General features: G+C 37.5%; 1 protein-coding gene across 11 annotated transcripts in view; it reads left to right on the forward strand.

Annotated features, from left to right (window-relative positions):
* Positions 1-25605, forward strand: part of WNK1 (WNK lysine deficient protein kinase 1) — a 133075-nt gene that overhangs the window by 104174 nt on the left and 3296 nt on the right. For 3 of the 11 annotated variants that reach the window (XM_015598457.2, XM_025040970.1, XM_006923880.3), the window contains 18 exons: positions 240-389; positions 1574-2032; positions 2972-3250; positions 3921-4018; positions 4129-4291; positions 4709-4825; positions 5153-5326; positions 5544-5601; positions 5741-5863; positions 6381-7813; positions 8894-8977; positions 10841-10924; positions 11540-11600; positions 14717-14790; positions 15979-16640; positions 17305-17507; positions 18921-19115; positions 25159-25346. In XM_015598457.2, coding sequence (XP_015453943.1) covers positions 240-389; positions 1574-2032; positions 2972-3250; positions 3921-4018; positions 4129-4291; positions 4709-4825; positions 5153-5326; positions 5544-5601; positions 5741-5863; positions 6381-7813; positions 8894-8977; positions 10841-10924; positions 11540-11600; positions 14717-14790; positions 15979-16640; positions 17305-17507; positions 18921-19115; positions 25159-25346 — 4605 coding nt within the window. Of the gene's footprint in view, positions 1-239; positions 390-1573; positions 2033-2971; positions 3251-3920; positions 4019-4128; positions 4292-4708; positions 4826-5152; positions 5327-5543; positions 5602-5740; positions 5864-6380; positions 7814-8893; positions 8978-10840; positions 10925-11539; positions 11601-14716; positions 14791-15978; positions 16641-17304; positions 17508-18920; positions 19116-22272; positions 24480-24499; positions 24659-25158; positions 25347-25605 lie in introns of those variants that run through there. The other 8 variants (XM_025040971.1, XM_015598453.2, XR_003043597.1 and 5 more) reach the window with 7 other exon arrangements.

Below are 25605 nucleotides of genomic sequence, written 5' to 3' on the forward strand. Positions count from 1 at the left end.
CAGTGGTGACTCAAGTTTTGAAACATCGGTTCATTGTTCTTGGTCGTACCATCACAAATAAAGAACAGCAGAAGAAAAAGAGAAATATAAAGGGGAGTTGATGAATTTGGATTTGTGCATGTCTCGATTACAAAATTGTCATCATTTACAGGTACTGAAGGCCTTAGGCAAACATCTTTCCTTAGAAACATGCTATTAATGATTTGAAATAGAATTGAATAACTATATTTTATTCTCAGCAGCATGGAATACAGCAGACAGCCCCTCCTCAACAAACAGTACAGTATTCACTTCCACAGACATCAACCTCCAGTGAGGCCACTACTGCACAGCCAGTGAGTCAGCCTCAAGCTCCACAGGTCTTGCCTCAAGCATCAGCTGGAAAACAGGTAAACTCTTAATTTTAAAAGGATGTTAAAAGGGAACCCCATGTAACTTGTCATTTCATGTAGATAGGCTTCTACCTTCTCTGATGGTGAAATATCAAAGTTGGTTGTTTTCTCTGCAATCATTTTTGATTCATTTAGTGGAAAATTGCTCCTTTTGTGCATATGCATTGGTTAATGTAAATGTCAGCCAGTTCAACAGGTGTTAGAACTGATGGATTAAATACGGGTACTTGGGTAACTGAACTTATGCCATTTTCTAGAATTGTGTCAGCTGTATCTAATATTGTAGGTCTGCACCTATGCTGTATTTTCAAGTAGATTTATGCGTTGTTTTTTCCCTCATTGACTACTTGACAGTAAGTCATAAAAACCTCTTGTATGGAATGGTGTTTTTTTCTAAGACGTCTTTCCAATCACCTGGAAAGTTCCCTGTAGAAGGTATGTTCTGAATGACCTTTTTTCAGCTTTAACTTTGGGCCTTGTTGTGCTTGGATTTTGGCACAATGTATTGTTTCTGTCATAATTCATCGCATCTGAGATACTATTAATTGTAAAATATACTATTATTTTATGTATCACTGAGTACTAGTATACCATTAATTGTAAAAATATATCTCAGTTTCACAAATGTTAAAATGAGACAAGGTGGTGGAGTGAGATGCTTGTATCCTGGAATAATTACCTGAAATACAGTAATTATACCTATTTTTATATGCCCGAGTTACACTAAAATCAATGTGGATAAAATATTAATTCCACTTGGAAGAAAGAAATTCATTTGAATTTCAGTAACTACTGTAATCGCAGTCATAGATTTAGTGATAGCAAACATGTCAATGAATTATGGTATGTGAAATGTATCTCAGTAAAGCTGTAAAAAAAAAACAACAAAAAAAAGCTTGCCTATGAAAGGGTCCTATTTTTATTATTGAACAATGAAGCATTAGCAAATTTTTCTACAATGAAAGATTTGGAACAGTAGCCAGTCTATCAGCCTCTTTGTTTCCTGCTATCCTTTCCCTATTTTTATGTGACATATTAACTTACACTAAATGTATGCAGGGTTTTTTGTTTTGTTGTTTTTTAATTTTCCCTCTTTTTGGCTAATACATAAATCTTGCTTTTGGCAGCCTTGCTTTTTTATTTTTTTTAAATCTCTTTTTTGTTTTTCTTTACCTTCTCAGCTTCCAGTTTCCCAGCCAGTACCAACTGTCCAAGGCGAACCTCAGATCTCAGTTGCGACACAACCCTCAGTTGTTCCAGTGCATTCTGGTGCTCATTTCCTCCCTATGGGACAGCCACTTCCTACTTCCTTACTCCCTCAGTACCCTGTCTCTCAAATTCCTGTATCAACTCCTCATGTGTCCGCGGCTCAGACAGGTTTCTCAACCCTTCCCATCACAATTGCAGCTGGCCTTAATCAGCCTCTGCTCACCTTGGCTTCATCTGCTACAGCAGCCGCAATCCCAGGGGGATCAACTATGGCTCCTAGTCAGCTACCAGCCCTTCTGCAGCCTGTGACTCAGCTGCCAAGTCAGGTTCACCCACAGCTCCTGCAGCCAGCAGTTCAGTCCATGGGAATACCAGCTAACCTTGGACAAGCTGCTGAGGTTCCACTTCCCTCTGGAGATGTTCTATACCAGGTATTGTGTTGGCTAGCAAAAAGGAGGGGACCAGAGGGTCTGGTTCTTAATAGGAGACCATCAAGGACTTGAAAATCTGATAGTCGAATATCAGAATAACTAACAATAACAAAAGTTGCTGATCTCAACTAGAGAAGCTAAAAAGTAAAATTCTGAGAAAGGATAAGGTGATGATTTTTGATGATTCATTTCCATTTTTCTCAGGACACCTCTTAGGAGAAAAATGGTTCCCTTGATACTCAATATAAGCTAATTGAATGCTAGATATGGCTAATAATAGAGTACTTACAGCTACTTTTGTAATAGAGTAAATAGAGTGACCAATATGGTATTAATAAAAAGCTTTGGGGCTTAGATTTAAAAGAGCTAGCATGTCATCATATGACTGGAATGACTGACACCTTGAAGAGTTTTTGTATTTTCCCATTTAAGATTGTCTAGAAAGTAGATATTTTTCTAGAAGGAATTATGTCTGTTCTTCCTATTTAAATAAGCTCCAGGAGGAAAAAACAAGCAATTTAAAGTATACTTGTAGAGTCCTGTTCCCTAAATAGAAAGCTGTCATTTCATTTCAAGAATCATCTTTAAATCTTTAAATTATTTAGAAAGGTATTGGGCTACTATTCTTTCTATGTGCTTTTTCTTTTCTTTCTTTTTCTTTCTTTCTTTCTTTCTTTCTTTCTTTCTTTCTTTCTTTCTTTCTTTCTTTCTTTCTTATTATTTTCATAGAGGCAACATTGGTTAATAAAATTATGTAGGTTTAGAGTGTACAATTCAATAATATGTCCTTTTTCTTTTCTTTCTTTTTCTTTCTTTCTTTCTTTCTTTCTTTCTTTCTTTCTTTCTTTCTTTCTTATTATTATTTTTTTGCATGTCTTGCTGTTTTGCTAATTTGATGACCCAACTTGCACTAAGTCACCTTCCTCATTTCTGTCGCAGGGCTTCCCACCTCGACTGCCACCACAATACCCAGGAGATTCAAATATTGCTCCCTCTTCCAGCGTGGCTTCTGTTTGCATTCCTTCTACAGTCCTATCCCCTCCAATGCCGACAGAAGCATTAGCTACACCAGGTTACTTTCCTACAGTGGTGCAGCCTTATATGGAATCAAATCTTTTGGTTCCTGTGGGCAGTGTAGGAGGACAGGTTCAAGTGTCCCAACCAGCAGTGAGTTTAGCACAAGCCCCCACTGCATCCTCCCAGCAAGCAGCTCTGGAGGTAAATGGAATTTCTGCATGTTTATATCTAAAACAAATATAATGGAATAAAAATTACAGAGGAGAAACATAGGTTCCCTGGTTTAGAACTCATTTGGAGACTATTTCAAACTAACATCTAAATGACTTTTTCTTACAGCAGAATGAAATGCCAATGTGGGGGCTTTGTTGCCACTGGCTGTTCTGTTGGGAAGTGAGTGTGCCTTGGAGATTAACCCTATTAGCACTTCACTTCTCTAGCTAGCACTTGAGCCATTATTCTTATCCTTTCACGAATTCTTGCCATTGGCAGTCGTAAGATTATCTTACCTAGCTGTGCGCCCAGTAATTTTTGCCCTACTAGGAGAAAGATCTAAATCATTTTTGCACTTTGCTCTGTCTGCCTGCCCTGTTGCACACTTTTAGTAAGATGCTGGCTGCATGGCAAATTGTAGTTTCTTACTACCTAGCAACTGTGTTGGCTGATGTTACACCATACCAGAGACTAGCTTTAGAAACTTCCTTTGGAATTTTAAGACCACTGTATCTAGACGCTGAATATTGAGAATTACTAGTAAGTTTAGTGCTTCTAGGACTTAGAGGAGGGATAAGGAAATATCAAGCAGCTTTTGGGAATGGGGAATAATAAAATCTGTTACTACCAAGATTTGAATTATCCTTTCTATTCACAGAGTACTCAGGGAGTCTCTCAAGTTGCTCCTCCAGAGCCAGTTTCGGTAGCACAGCCACAGCCCACCCAGCCTGCCACTTTGGTCTCTTCTATAGATAGGTATGTGAAAGTAAAATTTTCTATCCTTGACTAGTAGGTAGTATGGTATGAAACTTTAAAATTTCAAACCTTTATATCTCATATTGTAAACTGAACTTCTTTTTTTGAAGTGCACATTCAGATGTTGCTTCAGGTATGAGCGATGGCAATGAGAATGTGCCATCATCTGGTGGAAGGCATGAAGGGAGAACTGCAAAACGGCATTATCGAAAATCTGTAAGAAGTCGCTCTCGTCATGAAAAGACTTCACGCCCCAAATTGAGAATTTTGAATGTATGTATTGCTGATTTTGTGGTTTCAGATAATAATATTATTTAACTATTTCTAAGGCTCAGGTATATTGATGAAACTTTAGGATCTTCTAATCACCCAAATGATACTGTTAAATTCCATATTTCTGTGATGAGGCTCTATTTACCTTTTAGAAAAAGAACAGTTTTAATTTGTAAAACAAAAGCTTTACATTCCTTCCAGACTCTTCAGTGGAAGATGAGTATGTTATCTCTAAGACTGATATTTTCTTAAGGTGTTGTTGCTACCAGTTTAAGAGGCAGAGTACCAGTGCTTCAAGGAATATCGATAACAGCAAGCTTAAGTTCAAGTGATAATCTGCATTACTTTCTCATATTCAGTAGCAAAGGTGATTATGGTCTTCTGAAGTATGAAGTACCTTTTCTTTTTTCTTTTTAGGTTTCAAATAAAGGAGACCGGGTAGTAGAATGTCAGTTAGAGACTCACAATCGGAAAATGGTTACATTCAAATTTGATTTAGATGGTGACAATCCCGAGGAGATAGCAACAATTATGGTATGTTTGCATTTGGAGTTCCAATTTTGCCTCAGTACTTGATTTAGATGTCCACTGCCCTAGGCAAATATGCAGTATTTTGCAATCTATTTTGATAGTTACATATTTATTTCAGTGTGAATGTACCTAGTACACCAAACCTGTGATTTAGAGATGTTTTTGTCTAGGACATTTCTAACTAGGTATTGAAGAATTAACTTCTCATATCAAGTAAATAATATTGCAGGTGGTACACAGATAGGGCAGACATCATGAAAGTGATAATTGAATGATTTAAAGCTTGAGAAACATTGTAGTAATCAGACTGACATCACATTTCTATTACAGGTGAACAATGACTTTATTCTAGCAATAGAGAGAGAGTCGTTTGTGGATCAAGTACGGGAAATTATTGAAAAAGCTGATGAAATGCTCAGTGAGGATGTCAGTGTGGAACCCGAGGGTGACCAGGGATTGGAGAGTCTACAGGGAAAGGATGACTATGGCTTTTCAGGTTCTCCGGTAGGTTCCGCAGTCCCCTAGTGAAGGTTTGTTTATTAAAAAATATTTCTGTAGTACTAAAATCTGCCATGCAAAATGTCCAGTGATACCGTAACATTATACTTCTGATTGAAATTATCAAACATTTATGTTCTCTTTTCATGTGGCGATTCATTTGCTTTGCCTAATTGCTAAGATTGCATTTGAGAATGCGATTAATTACTTTTATTTGTTGTAGAAATTGGAAGGAGAGTTCAAACAACCACTTCCTGCATCTTCCATGCCACAGCAAATAGGTGAATTTCTTTTCTTTCCATGTTTGCTCTTATCTTTGACCTAAGAAGTTATGTGCTAATAATGAAGTCTTGAAGCTTCTTATTGGTGACAGTATATATCATAATAATGCAATTAAGTGGTTTGTTTCTTTTTAACCAGGCATTCCTACCAGTTCTTTAACTCAAGTTGTTCATTCTGCTGGAAGACGGTTTATAGTGAGTCCTGTACCAGAAAGCCGATTACGAGAATCAAAAATTTTCACCAGTGAAATATCAGATACGGGTAAGGAATTGCTTCTACCACATACTTCTTTAACTCCTGCAGCATCTCTGCTATATTGGAAGTTTGGTCCTCTAGCAGTAGTTCAAATGATGACATAGACAGTAGAGTTGAAAATTGGGATTATAACCAACAGGTAAACATATGGAGGAAGGAAATAAGTGATGGATAGAGAAGATTAAAGAAGAAGAGCCAAAAGAGACAGCCATACTAGATACAGCCTGTAATAGATACTGTTTAGATACAGTAGTATTTTTTTGTTTCTCCATGTAGTACTATTGTGTATGCTTTGTGGTTACTCCATGTTTTTTTCAGAAATAGATATTCATAAATGCTAACTTATTTTGATCAAATTACTATTTTACTTTGCCGTTTTAGAGCTTATCATTTCCTGGGGAGAGTTTTTTAACCTTGTTGGTATGTGGTATTGTTAGTAATTCAAAAGTAGGTTGTTAGGACAATCTTTTATATCTACCCTTTTAAAATGAACTGATTCTGAATTTTTTATTTTCCTTTGCAGTTGCCGCCTCTACATCTCATGGCCCTGGGGTGAACTTGTCCCACTCTGCTTCTTCCCTTAGTCTACAGCAGGCCTTTTCTGAACTTAGACATGCCCAAGTGACAGAGGGACCCAATACAGCACCTCCCAACTTCAGTCATATAGGACCAACATTTCCAGTAGTACCTCCTTCCATGAGTAGCATTGCTGGAATCCCAACGACAGCAGCAGCCGTACCTTCAATATCAGTCCCTGTAACTAGCTGCCCTCTTAATGACATTTCCACATCAATAATTCAATCTGAGATTACAGTGCCCACTGAAAAAGGAGTTGCTGGAGTTGCCACCTGCACAGGTGTAATAACTTCAAGTGGTTTCCCAGTACCACCTGCATCTGAATCACCAATTCTTTCCAGTGTGGTTTCAAGTATCACAATACCAACAGTTGTCTCAGTATCAACAACATCCCAGTCAGTTCAGGCTCCCACATCTGGGAGCGTTGTTTCTAGTATAGGCACTTTCCCTTCTATACCAGTTTCAGCAACTTCAGCCTCTGCAGTGGGCAGTGCTGCTGCCCCAGGGGCTAAGTCTCCACCTTTGTTATCTGAGCAGTCAGCAGGCATTACTACAGGGATAGCCACATTAACATCAGTTTCTACCACCACTCCATTCCCAAGCACAGCTTCACAGCTATCTCTTCAGCTTAGCAGCAGCACCTCTGCTCCTACTCTAGCTGAAACAGTGGTGGTTAGTGCACACTCACTAGATAAAACATCTCACAGCAGTACGACTGGACTGGCTTTGTCCCACTCTGCATCATCTTCCACTTCTTCCCCTGGAGCAGGAGTATCTAGTTCTATTTCTCAACCTGGTGGATTACATCCTTTGGTCATCCCATCAGCTGTAGTTTCTACTCCTGTCCTTTCCCAAGCATCAGGACCTATTTCTACCCCTTTATTACCCCAAGGACCTAGCATCCCACCATTGGTGCAACCTGTTGCCAATGTGCCTGCTGTACAGCAGACACTAATTCATAGTCAGCCTCAACCAGCTTTGCTTCTCAACCAGCCCCATACGCACTGCCCTGAAATAGATGCTGATACACAACCCAAAGCTCCTGGGATTGATGACATAAAGACTCTAGAGGAAAAGTTGCGGTCTCTCTTTAGTGAACACAGCTCATCTGGCGCTCAACATGCCTCTGTTGCGCTGGAGACATCACTAGTAGTAGAGACCAGCGTCACACCAGGCATCCCAACCACTGCTGTTGCACCCAGCAAACTCATGACTTCAACTACAAGTACTTGCTTACCACCAACCAGTTTGCCATTAGGAACAGCTGGTTTGTCCATTACACCACTGGTCACAACTGGGCAAGTTTCTACCCCAGTCAGCACTACATCAGGAGTGAAACCTGGAACTGCTCCATCAAAGCTACCTTTAACTAAGGCTCCAGTAAGATTCTTGTTTTGAAATAATTTGATAAATATGATCACTCTTTTTCCCCCAATCAGTGTATTTTTTCAAGTCAGCTTTGCAAATTACAAATGAAGTTATAAAGATGCCTGGCTTATAATACATTGAACATGAGATATTTCTTTTGAAATATGGCAGGATTTTTGAGTTAATTATATTGCATAATTTTCTAAGAATTTAAATAATCAGCTAAAATTACATTTCTTCCTAATTGGTACAAACTGAAGAAATCTATCTCAAAAGGGAGCTAAATGCTTCTGTTGGCAATTATACATAGTAACAGCAGTTTACAGTCTTTGTTTCAATGAGAATGAAGTAAATTTTCTGTTTTGCTTAGATTCTACAGATGTACAATTGAGTTTTATAAAAATTTGGAAGTCGGTTTTAAATTTGATACAGAGGAGGAGACAGAATCTAATCCTAGGAATAAAATATCTAAAATGTGTTTTCGAATATGGTGAATTTGCTCTCATTCTGCCATCTTTAATCTCTCTGATCTCCAAGTAACAAGGCAGTATTTCTTTTTTTACTGTATTGTATGTTTCACTCAGCTTCATGCATTGCCATTGATGTGAGATTCTGTTTACAGTATATAGAGGCTTCACTTAAAAAAACAAATTGCTCGATAGTATTAGATTTCTGATGGCTTTTGTTATTAGAATGGCTCCTTGGTTATTTCTGAACTATTTTGTTTTCTCAGAAAAGTTTGTTTTAGGAAAAGCCTGATTATACTGCATGAATTCAGTGGTTCAAGAATATGCGTACTGTGCCTCTCATGTCCATACAGCCTTTGTTCTCTCTTTTTTTCTACATAATGAACCTTTTATTAAATTTCCTGTTCATTTTTATTGGTATGTCATAGCAACCCCTTAATAGTATCATGGTCGTAATGTCCTTTAATTAAGATAGATACCAGAGTGTGACCCAGGAGACAAGCATGCCTTAACTAGATACATGTTATTCTTATGCTTCTGCATTTGAATTAGTTGATTTGTTCTCCAGTATGCAGTATTTATTCTTAGTATCTTACGGACTTGAATTTCCTTTCATTGCCTATAGGTGCTGCCAGTGGGTACTGAACTTCCAGCTGGTACTCCATCCAGTGAGCAGCTGCCACCTATTCCAGGACCTTCACTAACTCAGGTGCCCCAAGACTTGGCAGATTTCTTTTTGTGACCCTACTTTCTTTTACTAAGCTTCTTTAAATTCTCCATCTTGGCTTCTGGCTTCTATTTGGTTTTGATATAGTAACAACTTTATTTTAAAATAGTATATTTGATGAGGCCCTACTTAAAGTAAGAAGCTTCACAGTTCTTTTGTTTGTAATATTGCTTCAAGTAATCTAGAAAACATTTAATATCAATATTTTTTTCACATCTCACAAAGGAAGAAAATAGCCTAGTTGACGTTTTGCCAACTCCTTCTCTCAGACTTTCATAGAATAGTGAAATTGCATCTTAAGTATGAGATAATTGGTTTTATGTCATTTTGGAAGTCAAAAATTGCATGTGAACAAAATGAACTTTGAAAGTTCCTTAGGAAAGGGTAACATTGATAACTGATAATGCCCTTTTCTATGAGTTCAGTGCAACCAGTTTTTTCTAGAATTTGACATTTCTTTCAGTGACCACCTAATGAAGTAATTGGCTTACATATATGTGGGTAGAAGGGGGATGTTTCATGAAAAAATATGTATTACATCTTTAAATACAAAAGTCATACAGCTTAGCTAATAGGAGAGTGATTACTCATAGGGTAACTGAGACCAGAGACATGAATATAAGATTCCTATCTCACACTCAGCTCTGCCTATTGGGTAGAAGGGTGGTCAGAATTGCCTTTCCCTTTCCCAGCCTATCCTACCACCCCACACATTTAGTTGAATTCCCATAGGAAGTACTCATTATGCATTCATTGTAACCATGAACAAGCTTCTGTTGTGGAACAAGCTAGTAAACATTGAAACTATATTAGGATTTATTTTAGAATTATAAGAAAAATAGGGTAAATTGCTAATTTGAAGAGTCTGAATTTAAAGTAATTAAATTCAGACTCTTTAATCCCAGATACACAGTAGAATATAAGTTAAGGAACTTGGTATAATAAAGTAATAACTCCAACAGAGAACCCGTTCCATCAACTGCTAAGTTCTGGGAAAAAGTGCATTGTGAAAGTCTGTAAATTAGCAGTTTTAAACCCATTTTCTTATTAAAAACATGTATTGAGATTCCTAATTGGACTCAAAGTGTGATGAGAAACAGCCAATAAGATGTGGAGGGCTTAAGGTGGGTGGATAGTGCCTACATATAGAGAGAGAAAACGTTAAGGTAAAGTCTTACCAACCTAGAACAGGTTGATAGAAGCCAAGATAAATATAGAATTAGAGACTGGCAAAGGGTAAAAGTTATGGCCTTGGGGTGGATGATAATAAAGGCCTAGTTAACAAGATGGAATATTGAGTCCTCCAGTTATTTCCTCCTTGCTGCCATCTATAGGATATAAGAGTATAAATTGTTAAGACCTGAAGAAAAAGAATAATATCCCTTGGTAGTGACAGAACATGTTAATGCCATCTTTTATTCATAAGGACAAAGTTCTCAGAAAGATGTACCAAACTGAAAAGAAAATAGGGAACATGGGATTCAGTTAATCTACCAATAGATCTTGATATATTTTTCGGAATATATCTTTAAGGAGAGGACAAATAGACAACTTTTCTATCACTTTAAGTAACACCAAACATAAAAGAAAGGAAAGAAAACTTAGAAACTGTAAAAACATGAATGTAACAATCTCCCTAAGGCTTGAGAGGTTGATGTGAAATTTTCGAGATTGGTAAATCAAGCAATATAAATTGAGCTTAGTATATTGAATTTTATATTCAGTTACTAGACAAATGTTATGTCACTCTAAGCACAAAACAGTATGTCCTATATAAATTGGCGCTCTATATAGTGGCTCTTAATATACCAAGGACCTGTACTTATTGTGGTTGTTTTTGTTCAGTCCCAGCAACCTCTGGAAGATCTTGATGCTCAGTTAAGAAGAGCACTTAGTCCAGAGGCTATTGCGGTGACATCCGCAGTTGGTGTAAGTTTTTAACGTCTTGACAAAATCTTCCCATAACCCTAATATATTCCTGGAACATAAACTGTAACCTGGACGTTATTAATAGCTTTAATACCTATTTAGTCTTTGCTTGTTCCAGCCAACAAAAATAAGACCAATTAATGAAAAATTAACACTGACCCAACAGTATAATATGGAAAAGATTTGATTTGAAAGATACTTTTCTTACCTCTGGTTAGAATTATACCACAGATGAGTCCTGTGGGTTTTATATTTATACTTTGAAGGAGGCTATACCCTAAAGTTTTAACTTCTTCCTTTTAGGCTTGTGACACAATAATGTTCTGATTGAAACTACTTTTCAGTAAATACTCAAGTTATAGTGAAGTATCCAGGAGAAAAAATTAAGAAAGCAGTATTAGAAGGGTTAAGGCTCAAAATTTTTTCTTAAAAATCTTTCTTTACATCAGACTTATTTTTAGGCAGTTAAAAAAAAAATTTCCTCAGACATAAGTGTTTCCTCACATATACTGTCTTTCTCTGCCGTTTATAAAGACCAGAGGAAAGGCAGCAGTACAAAACTTTAAGTGACCAAAGCTAAAGATTTTGTGGTATCTGTGTGTATGTGTTTTGCAGCCTGTGTCCGTGGTGGCTCCAGCGGCAGTTACAGAAGCAGGAGCACAGCCTCAGAAGGATGGTGAGAAGCATCCTTCTTCCTCTTATATTACTACTTCCAAACTTCCCTATAATTGATTTCAGAGTTTTCCATTTCAAAAACACATTCTTGAGAATGTAGGTGTATTTGAGACTATTTTAAAGTACATTTTTATGTATTTCATAACCGAGGAGCATTGATACTAATATCTAGAGCATGTTAATATTAGCAAATTAATGAATCTTTTATATTGCTTTTTCTTTTTTAAGGGGGAGCATGCAAAGGGTAATGCTAGTTTCCTTAGCATAAAACCCTTTGTTATTAGCTAGACCAGATCCTTGCTAAGAGAGGTGAGGAAATTCAATAAAAATTATCTTGCTGGTAACCTCGTGGCTTTTGTGACACTAAATATATAGAGATAAACTTGAATTGCATGGATGTTGGGAATACAAATATAAGATTTTAATTAGTTTAAAATATTATTTTATCTTTCTGGAACCTTTAAAATTGTCATGTCCATAAAATATAATCTCTTTATAGGCATATTTTCAACTTAATTTTGTAAAAATTAGCTATACCAGCAATTTAAATATTAGGACTTTTATCACCATGTGCTTAGTCATAAATTCATATCAACTACTGCTATTCTAAAGTTTTGTTGTGATTCTCTTTTTACCAAATCATCCAGTCCCATAGAACCTAGGAAGTTTAAAGCTTCTATTTTTTGTCATCTTTTACTTCAGAATCAGATTTATTCAAAAGTGAAAATAATTGTAAGCTATAATTACTCAACATGATTTTTGTATAGTATATGCTTAATATTAATTTTCTCTTTTTATAATATATCCATTCTCAGTACCACCTGACATAAATGTACTTCCCTGTATAACTATTAAGATTACCTAAATGCTCTTATTTCTTCCTGTCTTTCTTAAATGCTAAATTTCACTTAAAACCTCTCTAAATTAAAATATTTTCAAGAGAATTGGCTCTCTCGTTTTAAAAGAAGTGACTTAAAAATCACTGGAACAAGTTATAAAGACTAGAATGGACAAACTAAAAGGGAATGTAGAATACGAAAAAGGCAACCTTTCAAATCAGAGAAAAAATGATAGAATATTTCAATAAATGGTTTGGGATTACTGCACAGCCATCTGGAAAAAAGCAACGATAGATCGCTAGCCTATACCAAAATGAATTTCAAATGGATCAAAGATGAAAAATGATATCATAAAATAGTCCTGTAAGAAGACATAAAAAGGGATATTTTTCTTTTTTTTTTTAAACTGTCTTGGGCAGGATCAATAAACTTTCTGTAAAATAAATATTTTAGGCTTTGCTGGCCATATACAGTCTCTATGGCAACTACTCAGATCTGTTATAGCCCCAAATCAGCAATAGACAATACATAAATGAGTGAGTTTAGCTGTGTTCCAATAAAATTTATTTACAAAATGAAGCAGTAGGCTAAATTCGATCCATGAGTCATTGTTTGCTGATCCCTGATATAGAGAAAAGTATTACTATGTTTAATTCCCCTATCCAGAAGCAGTAATAGATTTAGAATATTCTACATGGAAAAAAATGTCATTAGATCAAAAGATAAATGAAAAAACTGGGAAATGTATGTGTGCATGTATTCATATCACAGAAAGGGCTATTTTTGCTAATATAAAGAGTTCCCATAAATTCTGCATGGCCTCCAAAATAATCAAAAGATAAAAAAGAAATTTAAACATGAAAATACTTAACTTCCTTCATTATAGCAAGAATGCACTACAAGTGAGAGCATTTCTCACTTTTCATTGGTAAATTCAGAAGTTTAATAACCACCAGCGACTTGATACAGCCCTCTTTGGAGATCAATTTAGTAATGTCTATCAGAGTTTTAAATTGAGATGATTCAGCACTTCCATTCTTAGGTATTTATTCCACAGATCTATATGAAAATATTTATTGGAGCATTTTTGTAATAGCAAGAAGTTAAAGTAACTTAAATATTCATCATTAAAAGCCTGGTTAAAGTGTACATTTTTTTTTTAATTTAGAGGATGCATACATACAGTACAGCACTATGCAACCATTAAAAAGAATGAGACTTTGATACAGTATGATCTCTAAATTATTTCGTTAAATGAAAATACCAGAATCAATATACTAGTTGTATAAAATAAGGAAATTGCTGGTATAGATCTACATTGTCTATAGAGAGAAACTCAAACAAGTGATTGTTCCTAGAGAGGAGGACCTAGGTGGCGTTAAAGTTGCTCAAAACTACTTATCAATCTGACACCTTCACTGCCCTGTTCTAGGATTTTGCCTGAGTGTTGCCTAACCAGTTTGCCATGGCTGGTTTTCATTTTAAAAGAGATCTTTAATATCCTAGGTAAAATCTCATTGTCCGCTTCATTTTTTTATGTCTTTGAGTTAAAAAATGAAGAATTGAGTTTTTGTAGTATCTCATGATTTTGAAGTTAAGCACAAAGCTGCTTTAGTTACACAGTAGTCCTTCCCTATCCGAGGGGCATGTGCTCTGAGACCTTCAGTGGATGCCTGAAACCATGGATAGTACCAAACACTATGTATACTGTGTTTTTTCTTATACATGCATACCTATGATAAAGTTTAATTTATAAATCAGGCACAGGACGAGATTAACAGTAACTAATAATAAAATAGGACAGTTAAAACAATATGCTATAATAAAAGTTATATGTTTGTTGTACTTGCACATGTGTACATGCTCTTTTCCCTCTCTGTCTCAAATATCTGGCATTAATTAGCATAAGTCACTGAAACCATGGAAAGTGAAACTGTGGATAAGGTGGGACTTCTGTATGTAATTTTTATTCCTTCAAACAATACCATATCAGCCACATCAAACATGTGTACAAGGAAGAGTAGAAGGTCAATGATAAATTTTCAGACTTTGACAATTTTTCATAAACAACATAGTCTTTCATACTAAAGGCATCTAGTAGGAGAGCAAACGATAACTGTTTCCCCTTGTTAGACAAAGCCTAAGGGGATGGGGAGGTAAGAGTTTGCTCATCTAATATGCAGTTTTATTTTGCTGTATTTCTGGCCAAAGGAAAAATAAGCTAGCTAAAAAGAGATGCTAATTTAAGTTCTCTTCTTCCTTCATGTATTTGTTTCAGTTTCTCAAGTCACAGAAGGTTCTGTCCCAGCAGCTAGTTCAGGAACTGGTGTTTTCAAGACGGGGCGATTTCAGGTGAGACCATCACTTTTTTCCTTGCCTTGATTCCCTGTTTTCCACAAATGTGTATTTAATAAAATCATTACCTGCCTTTTGAGACATAATTGCCAATTTGATGATATATTAGCACTTTATAGCTCTTATTATTTTCCCCCTCTTAAAAATAATACATGCTAGTTAAAGAAAATATAGAATACTTAGAAATAGAGAAACAATAGATAGTGATACAGTCTGCCCATCCTCTCACCTTCCCCATGATTACTTTTTGGGGTGTATTTCCATTCCTTTTCCTCTATACATGTATGTATCTAAAATTGACCCTACTTCTCCTCCAAATGATACTTGGTAGCTTTTTTTCTCCATCCAGTAGTTCATTTACCTAACCATTTTCCTATTGTTAGTTGCTTTTCATAATAAGTAAAGTACTAGTAAACATCTTTGTATATAAAAGTATTTTCCACATTTAGGATAATGTTAGGACTACTTTCTGAAGTAAAAATACTGAGTCAGCATCGAGTGATATCATATTTTATTTTCCCCATTGGCCCAACAAGTGAACATTTTCTGGCTCTTAGTACATAGTGCCAAACAAGCTCTGAAAATCATTTTTACTGCTTTCACAACAACTTTCCGATTATTCTCATGATAGCACTTGGAGTTGGGGATAGTAGATGATATTTTTCTTACTTGTAAACTGAGAGTTTGTAGCTGAGCTGAGTTTGTATTTATAACACCTGAACTAACTAGGGCAAGGACCTGGATCCTCCTTTTAGTACCACTTAGTTGTGTTGATTCTTGAAGCTTAGCTGGCATTTAACATTTATTGGATTTAATCTTTCTAGTTTTTTTTCTTATTCACAAGCAACCTTCAAGATTCCATGGCCAGTTGTTATTTATATTTTCACTAAAATTTGAGTCTGAGTCCTGTGCATTAAAGTAAGATATGAAAGTAAGTCATTTACTTAGTAAGCTTAGTCAGCCCACTCAGAATCTACATCTAATCTGTACATCTCAGTACAGATATGTTGTTCTCTATAATAGTATGCTATTTATTTTCACAGTCAAATATGGAGGAACTACGTAAACAGATAATCAGCCTATTTGCTGACTAGGAAATAAAGTGACTCCATTTTTTTTACAATTCATTCTAAAAATTGAATATTGTAGACTTTGTTTTTTAATCTCTTTGGTCTCTTCCATCAGGTTTCAGTTGCAATAGATGATTCCCAGAAAGAGGGTAAAAATAAGTCAGAAGATGCAAAGTCTGTTCATTTTGAATCCAGCACTTCAGAGTCCTCAGTGCTATCAAGTAGTAGTCCAGAGAGTACCCTGGTGAAGCCAGACTCTAATGGGGTAACCATCCATGGTATCTCTTCAGATATGCCACATAGTGCCCACAAAACTCCTGCCGCAGAAGCAAAGTCAGAAACTGGGCAACCTACCAAGGTTGGGCGTTTTCAGGTGACAACTACAGCAAACAAAGTAGGTCGTTTCTCTGTATCAAGAACTGAAGACAGGCTCACTGAGGCAAAGAAAGAGGGACCGACAGCATCTCCTCCTTTTATGGATTTGGAACAAGCTGTTCTTCCTGCTGCAATACCAAAGAAAGAAAAGCCTGAACTGTCAGAGCCTTCACATCTGAATGGGCCATCTTCTGATTTGGAGGCTGCCTTCCTAAGTAGGGATGTAGATGATGGTTCAGGTAGTCCACACTCCCCCCACCAACTGAGCTCAAAGAGCCTACCTATCCAGAATCTAAGTCAAAGCCTTAGTAACTCACTCAACTCCTCTTACATGAGTAGTGACAATGAGTCAGATATTGAAGATGAAGACTTAAAGTTAGAGCTGCGACGACTACGAGACAAGTAAGTACATTTTCTCCTGTAACAAAATAACAACAGAATTAAGACCTAACTCCTGGTGCCTAGATTAGTATTATTTTTCACTGCAATATGCGTATGTTTTATTTCTTTTAAAGAGAAGGGTGACATGCAAAAGCTAGTTTTCTGAATGTAGTTCTCATTAGGTCTCTTGTACTATAAGGACCCACAGCATTTCTTGTTGTAGAACTTGAACACCTTTGTATTATTGTTAGTACCGTATTATTTTTATTAATTGCACTTTTTATTATTATTAACCTAATCTTGGCTATTTACTAGTCTACCAAATGAATCCAGTGTAGATTATATTAACAGGTTTTGTTGATCACATCTGACAAACTGGATCAGAGTAACAAATTTAGTACTCTGGTGAATAGCCTCAAAAGTCAGGAAATCTTTTTCTCTTTACATATCATCAACCATTTTTTGTTGGCTAGGAGATTGTTGAATTTTGGCTTCGGTAGTGGAGGCCAGCAAGATGAGTCAACAAACTAGAATCTCAAGGTAGTAGAAATTAGATTAAGTACTACATTTGGGGCAAACATTTAAAAGTAAGTGAATACTTGAATGGCAGTGAAAAAATATGTTATTCTTTTTTGAATGACAATGGTTTTAATATTTTTGAATTATGTTTGGTTATCTTCCATAGACATCTTAAAGAGATTCAAGACCTACAGAGTCGCCAGAAGCATGAAATTGAATCTTTGTATACTAAACTGGGCAAGGTTCCTCCTGCTGTCATTATTCCCCCAGCGGCCCCCCTTTCAGGAAGAAGAAGGCGACCCACTAAAAGCAAAGGCAGCAAATCTAGTCGTATCAGTTCCTTGGGGAGTAAAAGCCCCCAGCTTTCAGGTAAAAAGCCCTGCACCAGATCAGCCATGGCTGTCCCATCTTTTGTTTCTGTCTCCAGCGGTATATATAACCTATTGAACATTTGTTGTTAAATTTCAAAGGAGTTTGACTATCCTAATATTCTTACTTCCTTGAATTTTCTACTCCCCATTTATAGTACCTCTTTTTTAGTCTATGGAAATAGCCTGAGTGAGTACAATGGGTTATTCCATTGTAATCTATAATTACTATCTACTGGTAGTTTTCATTTATAGTTGTTCTTAAGGATAAAACATTTAGCTTGCCTGGTAACTCATATAACCTTACATGTCCTCCCCCAAATTCTTGGGGAGTTGGAAGAAAATATTGATCTCTATCTACTTAGTAAAGATCAGGTAGGTTCTTCCTTTTAATGAATGAAATCATTCATTTTAATTGCAACTGGGATGAATATAAATTTCATATGGATATTTGGTTATGTCTTAAGTGGTAATTTCCTTGATTAATATTTTTATTTCATTTACCTATATTGGAATAAAGAACTTCCTAGTGGTTGTAATTTTTAAAAAAAGTTAAATCATAATCTCTTGTAATGAATTATTGTGATAAAGAATTTTTACCTTTTGGTGAAATTCTGGTAGTGGTAACAGATAATTAGTTGAAAAATGAAAAAGTCTGAAGTTTATACTCATATTTGCTCTGCAGGTCCAATATAAATAGTTTGGAGAGGAATGCAAACTTCTTAACCGCTTTGCATTCTCTGGAAGCTTTTAGAGACCCAGACTTTTCTCTACCACGTTAGAACTAATTCATTAGTAGAGATGTAATTATAAGAGATATCAGCTAATTCAGATTCTGATCCTAATTTTGACATATTTTTTTGGAGTGGACTTCTATTCCACAAGTTACGAGGGAACAGAGAAATTAGTCAATTTCAAGACACTTGACTAGTGATTGAAGGCCACCTACTAAGAATAATTTTAAATATGTGTAATTATAATCATGTGCATCATTTTTGACACCTCTTTTGTACTTGATCTGACACATGCTTACAAGAAAAACTAAGCAGAGACCGCTTACCAACCTCTTTGTGGTTGATCCAACACAATGTTTCGTAATGGGGTAAAAAATGCAGTTGTAGAATTGCAAAATGGAATTCTCTCATATCCACTACATACTCTAGTGTTACTTAGCTCAGATTTGAGAACCTTCTAGGTTATCTAAAGCTAAAAATCTCTTGGGATAGTTTCCAATAACCCTATCATCTGTTGATTCTCATATCATTCCTCACTTCCCCTCTTTTAGTTCATCAGTTATAGCTCTTGACCCATTATTAACCATTCATTGGGACAAATTGGAGGAATAAGGACAGTGCCTATTAAGTGTATTGGGAAAGCTGTACATGTTTCCTCATGCCACATTATCTTCTGGCAGGTAATATGTCTGGTCAGAGTGAAGCTTCAGTCTTACACCCCCAGCAGACCCTCCACCCTCCAGGCAACATCCCAGAAACTGGGCAGAATCAGTTGTTACAGCCCCTTAAGCCATCTCCCTCCAGTGACAACCTGTATTCAGCCTTCACCAGTGATGGTGCCATTTCAGTACCAAGCCTTTCTGCTCCAGGTCAAGGTAAGAAATCAAAGTGACCACCATTTTCCAAAAACATTAAAATGGCAATATTGCCATATCTGGAACAAAAGCCTGATGAGCAACCTATTGTTAAGGTGGGTTGGAAGACCAGCTGACCAGAACACAGCCTGTGTATTGTACACTTAAGGACCTTTGGGCTGAGAGGGGAAGTTGGGTGATTATATAGATGTACTTGCTGCTTCCATCAGGTGAAATAGCTTTTCTTCAAAGGATAACAGCAAAAAGTTACATCTGTGATCTATATGAGGCCTTGTCTAAATAAATGACTCACTTAGGATTTGAAACGTAAGCTTTAAGACTGTACTGAGATTTCCTGGACCAAATTCTAAGGAGTTTTAGCAGTTTCTAAAAGCTAATGCATTTGCTTAGCCAGTGTAGATTTTTTTAACTACTAAGTATGAGAGAAGCATACTAAGATGAATAGCCCTGCAATTCAATTATTATCTATAATCTCCTTTCCGAGTATAGAATTATTTATTACTGATCACTCAGACCATTCCGGTAGAGGAAAGAGCTTCTAACAACATTAGAACAAGAATTGAAAGGAGTTGGGTATCTGGGTAGAAACAAATGAAAGAAAATATAGCTAGCTAGTTTAGATGCTTTTGCTACAGTATCACCGTAATTAGAGATTAGATTGTCTCTGCAAAATGAGTATACTTGTTGATAGGAACACAAACTAGCTAGCATTATTCCCACTGGAAAAAGCTTCAGCATTTTGCAAATGGAGGGAATTGAGGCCTAATTTTCCTGCCTTACATTTCTGACCTTTCCCTAGAAGCTTGTTCTTCTGTGTGCCATCTTAGCTCATTTCACCACTCCAGCCTCAAGTTTCTAACATCTTGTAGTTGTGTTCTGTCTCTTCTCTCTCTGTTTTTCCGTTTCTTCCCTCTCACAGGCTGTGCGAAGTTTAACTGTGCATCAGAGCAGGTGACATTCAAACCTGGTGGCAGGAGGACCCGATTTCTGAGTACGCCCTGCTTGGCTCTTTGTGTGTAACACCTTTACTCCTTCCTTGTCCTTGTTTTTCTGCTGCTTGAATCTGATATTTCACGCAGTCCATTTTCATTTGTCTCTGTATATCATCGACTCAGCAGCCTGGCTGAACTACTGTTACCCTCAGAAGTTTGGGTCCTTGTGTAAGTTATGATAAAAAGGTGTAGAAATAATAGTAGATTTCTATAAATTTCAAAATAACTGGTAGAATTGCTTCTTCATAGAGCCATGACAGGATGGATGTGGTGTCAGGGCTATATAGATTGCTGAGTCATTTAGAATAATGAAGGCTGAACTCCATAGTCTATTGAGGACCGCACTTGCTTTGGCATTAGAAGTGACAGAAGGCATCTTGACCACTGATGCACTTAGATCCTGGAAGCAAGTAAAAGTTATACCCTATTTTTCTATTTTTCAGAGTAGTTTGGAATCATTTTTCTTGTCAATTAAGCCTGATCATCTATTAGTTGAAAAGATACTAGTATCTCTTCATTGGCTCCTTTCACCACCACTACATTCTAGCTTCATAAATTAGTAGTTCAAAAAGGGCTTCCATATAGTTAGTCTCATAAAGCATGTATTCTACTAAAGACCGAATCCTAACACCTGCACGTGAAAAAGGTTTATTTCACACGATTGCTGGGATTTCCCAGCTTTCTTCTTTAAAACAGGACATAATAGCAAGGGTTGTTGTACAAATCAAATAAAATCGTTTACATAAAAACAAGTAGCACTGGGGACACACACATCATTTCCCTCTGTTTAGCCCATGCCTTCCTGGCATATGGTAATTAATACATGTATATTGAAAAAAAAATTGAAAATCAAAATTGCCATATTTTTAAACTAGAAAACCTTTGTTGGACTTTGGATAGAGATCTTCTCTGTTAAGGCCTCAAACTTCTGATGTGGTTATTGAAGTGCTTTTTAAATGCATGTGCTAAAGCCATCACTGTTTCTGTGTATGCTTCAGAGGTCCTTGGGCCTCACATATCACTAGTCCAGAGCCATTTAACAAAGGAAGCGGAAGGCATTACCCAGTTTGGTAGTTTTCCAAGCATGTGTGGTTTTTAAGCACTCAAATCGATATCTTTTCTGGTGAAACTAGGCTGGACCAAGAGTATTAGCATTTTAATACTTAAATAAACATTTAACTTTATATGTCCAGCTAGAAATATAGACATTAATAGTAGGAGCAAGTGTTTTGAAGTAGAATGTGACACGTCGGGCCTTAGTTATACAGCCTGAAATGTCTAAGAGGGGATAAAGAGAACCAAGGCTTTTTTGTAAAGTCTAATGTGACAGGCACCACTTCAAATTAATTCAGTAAATTCTCATCACACTCTTAAAAGGTAGGTGGTATTACACTGTTCAAATTAAAGTGGTTGGAAATAGTAGATCTTACCACTTCCTTTTGGGTCTAAAATGAGAGGCCCTGTATCTGTTGGAGGCAAATCAGTATATATCATATAAGCCTTGGTGAACAAATCACAAGAGGCAGATTTAAAACAAGTATGGGAAAGAAACCAAGTGCTTGTAGAGGCGGCGGGGTCTTACTGGTTTCGGGTGCATTATTTTATGCCCTCAAAATAGATAATGGTTTGAAAGCACGGCTTGGCTTAATGCTTTATTTATGTTCAAAAGTTGCTCGTTTTCTATATACTTTTAAAGATCTTTCTGGAGGGGCGGGCATTGGTATGTATGTCTAAGACGTGGAAATATATTAGCCAGTTTAAATTAACTTAAAACTTAACAGTGGTACTATCTGCCTACTGTGGTAGAATTGCTAATGAATTGAATTGAGGCTTTTTAACAACCCAGCAGGAGAAACAGAAAGTGGGACAGGATCAGTGGAAAGACTGCTTGGGTATTTGAAATTCAAGCAGTGAGACCTGAGAGACTGGAATTCCCACCATCCCAGAATGTCAGAGCAGGGCATTACTCTTTAGATACAAAGACTGAGTGTGGAAACTCAGCTTCCGTCACCCAAGTACCACAGTCCATCCAATAACCGAGTTAAGTCTAACCAGTCTGTCTCCCCTCCTGCTTCTCTTGCTGGGACTTTGTGTGCTGTTTGGAGATTCTGAATATTTTACACTGATGTTTATCTTTAACACATTGCTCTCTCTTTGTGCTTCAGGGAAGATGGTGAAAAAAGTCTGTCCTTGCAACCAGCTTTGTAGTAATTATCTTTTCTCTCTGTTACCTTTGGACTTGATTGCAAAGCCTGTTATCCATGAGTTCTTTGAACCTTGAAGCCTCACAACTCCTGGATTTTCCAGTTCTCATCTGTCTAGTTCTGCACCCTTTTCTGACATATTATTTAACATGCTTAATTGCTGACCGCTGGCTATCCTTCCAGATTAAGAAATCACCTCATAGTCAAATGCTTTCAGCGATGACCCCCTGTGAGCCTACCCCTGTGACAGTTATGGCTCGATAAGCCATGGGTCACGTAGAGAGACCAAGAATTCCTGACTTCTTTGGGAAAGAATTCTTTAGTCAACAAATGTGTGCCAGCCACTCTTCTACCCACTGGAGAATGAGCGGTGGTCAAAGCATACAAAAAGTCCGTACTCTCTCATCTGCTAGATTGGTGAGGCAAGAAGCACAACTTTGTAGAGTTTGGCTTCTTAGACTGGTGGCTTCTCATTAAAGTGCAGACAGTTCAACAACCCTACAGACCACCTAGAGGGTCAACCAGAAAACTCTGTATTCGGGATACTGGGCACTAAGTCGTGACTACTGATAGGTTATTGTTACTAGGACCTGGAAGTGTGGGGGTGGAGAAAATTAAAAAAACAGATTTTTGGTGGTAAAGCATACACTACATTTTTACAGCTTTTCAGCAGAAATGAGAAGGGTTTGGAGGTTAGTACTCTGGAAGGCAAGCAGCATTCTCAGGAATATCTGTATTACAGGTATTCTTAAACATTTTATTACTAAAATGGACTAAATGCACTATGCATTCAACTAACTTTTATAGTCAAGTCATCTTTTCCCAGGGGTTCATTTCTGGTCAGAAGAGGGGTGGGGTGGTGGTGTTTGTTTCCTTCTTTAATGGGAAAGCCTGTTTCAGAAGCCAGAATAAGGTCACCTGTGTGGTGGACGCCCTTGTGGTATAAACTTACTTTCAGAATCCAGTATTCTATAATACACACAAATGAAAAATGAAATTTGGTTATAAAGGGGTCTCACAGCATAGCATGAAAGGTGACTAGCATGAGACTAGAGAGGTGTGACTCCCAGCACGAGCTCTTTGTGAATAAATGGTGTTCACCTCTGCAGAGCTTCTTGTATTTTGCTTTGGACGGCTCTGTTCACTTATGATTATTTCTGGGTTTTATCGTTTGTTTTGATTGTCTCACTGATCATCCAGCTCACCAAGCAGTAATCATTCAAACAGATGATAGTCCTCATGCATGCGATGTGCTTGCCTCCTGGATTTCATCATCACGACTGCCATCCTTGCTGCCTGTACTTCCCACTCCACCACTGTCTCACTCTTGCTATTCGAAGAAGGCTGTTTCCTTGCTTTTATACTTTCCACTTGGGTTTCCTGTACCTTAGGGGAACTTACTCTTCCCTTTACACTGTATGTGGCTCCAGCGGGCACCAAGAAGTGAGCTAATACACACACTGCCATAGTTCCATGTCTTGCCTTGGTGGTAGAAGCATGTGACCCTTCCTCACTCTGCAGCTGCACCTCAGAATTAGCTGTTATGTACTACAGACATGCTTGTGTGTGCCATTCCCCGGGTGGTGTGTTATAAACTTGAGACCAGCGATGGATTACAGTGGGTTTTTCAATAGCAGAGTTGCTTCAGGTGTGCTGCTGTGCTCTGGTGCTGCTTTGACCTTGAAAGCAGGAAAATGTGTGCGTTTATTTAACCCCAGCATTACTTGGATATCTTAAGGCCTAGTGGCTCAGAAGTTACTATTCTGCAGCAAACGTGAGATCTGGTAAGAAAGTGGGGGGTGAGGGTACAAAACAAGACCATGACTCTTCTTTCCCTCTTCCTTAAAACTTGCCTCTTCGAATAATCTTCAGTGTGCCCTCCAGCAGAGCCGAAATCAGGCAGGACACAGAATCCTTTCTTTCTCGTCAAACCATAGAAATAGAATCCCTTCATCATAGCCTCAAAGCTTCCTCCTCCCCTTTGCACCCCCGCCTCAGCTGAATGAATGTTCCTTTGCTTCCACATAAGAGTGCTTGCCCTTCTGGGAAGCGGGGGAAAGGGGTGAGAATCCTTGAACCAGTCAAACCTGAGGTCACCTTCAGGAAAAGCACATCTTCCTGGAGTTGAAAGATTCAGACACACGATAGAGAACCTTCCTCGTGAGTAATCTGGGTTCTTTACTCATAGGAAATTGGAAGCGGTTGAAGCCTTAATTCCTCCCCAGTTTATGTTTACAAATTCATGTTTATGGGTCCAGATGAAAAAGTTTTTTGAACAAAGCATGCTGTTGGACTTATCACCTCTTGCTGTTGAACAATGGCTGAAGATCGTGGCAGTATCCACATGGTTTGGAAACCCCATCTTTTCCTAGGCCAAGCTCCTATCTTTGCATTTCTGTAACTCCTACTTGAACCCTGCCCCAGTGCCCAAGAAATATCTTCTGTTACCTTGCATTATGCTACATTCTAGAGCAGCTAGCCTCACTGACTGTCTTACAGCTCCCTCGTCAGTGTGATGCTGAGAAAGGACATACTGGCAGTGAGCTTCAGTACTCTGAGATACTTTGTGAGTGGCTGAGAGCAGTTCCTGCCTTTTGTGCCTACCATTACTCTGAGTTGTTTGGCCTCAACCAGCAGTCCCTGAAGAGAATCTGGTTTCATGAGTGTTATCCCAAAACTTGGGCTAAATAAGACCATGGAACCTTCCTTTCTTGCATGGCTTCCCAACCCCATCCTCTCCCCATTCTGTGGCTTGCCATTCGTCATTCTGTAAAGTTTTTCTTCTTCCCGAAATTATAATCCAGACGCCTTTTAATGGTTATATTCTGTTGCTTTTTCTAACTCTAGGGACCAGCAGCACAAACACTGTCGGGGGAACAGTGAATAGCCAAGCTGCCCAGGCTCAGCCTCCTGCCATGACGTCCAGCAGGAAGGGCACGTTCACAGATGACCTGCACAAGTTGGTAGACAATTGGGCCCGAGATGCCATGAATCTTTCAGGCAGGAGAGGAAGCAAAGGACACATGAATTATGAGGTAAGCCTTCCCTTTTTGCCATTTTCCTAATCTTTCAGAGTATCACTTGGCGTGTCTGAATCAGAGACGATATAAACTATCTAGGCTAATATTTCATGCCATGACCTTCATTAGTAACTTATTAATTTTAACACTTTTAGAAAAACAAGACAAAAATCACCCAGGTACCCTTTTATTTTCCTTCCCTAAATCCTTAGCTATTAGTTCAGGTTTTTCTTCCCTTTTCCTTCAATACCCTGAATTGCACATGTGCGCGCGC

Source organism: Pteropus alecto, unplaced genomic scaffold (genome assembly GCF_000325575.1).
Source record: "Pteropus alecto unplaced genomic scaffold, ASM32557v1 scaffold76, whole genome shotgun sequence".
Lineage (NCBI taxonomy): Eukaryota > Metazoa > Chordata > Mammalia > Chiroptera > Pteropodidae > Pteropus > Pteropus alecto.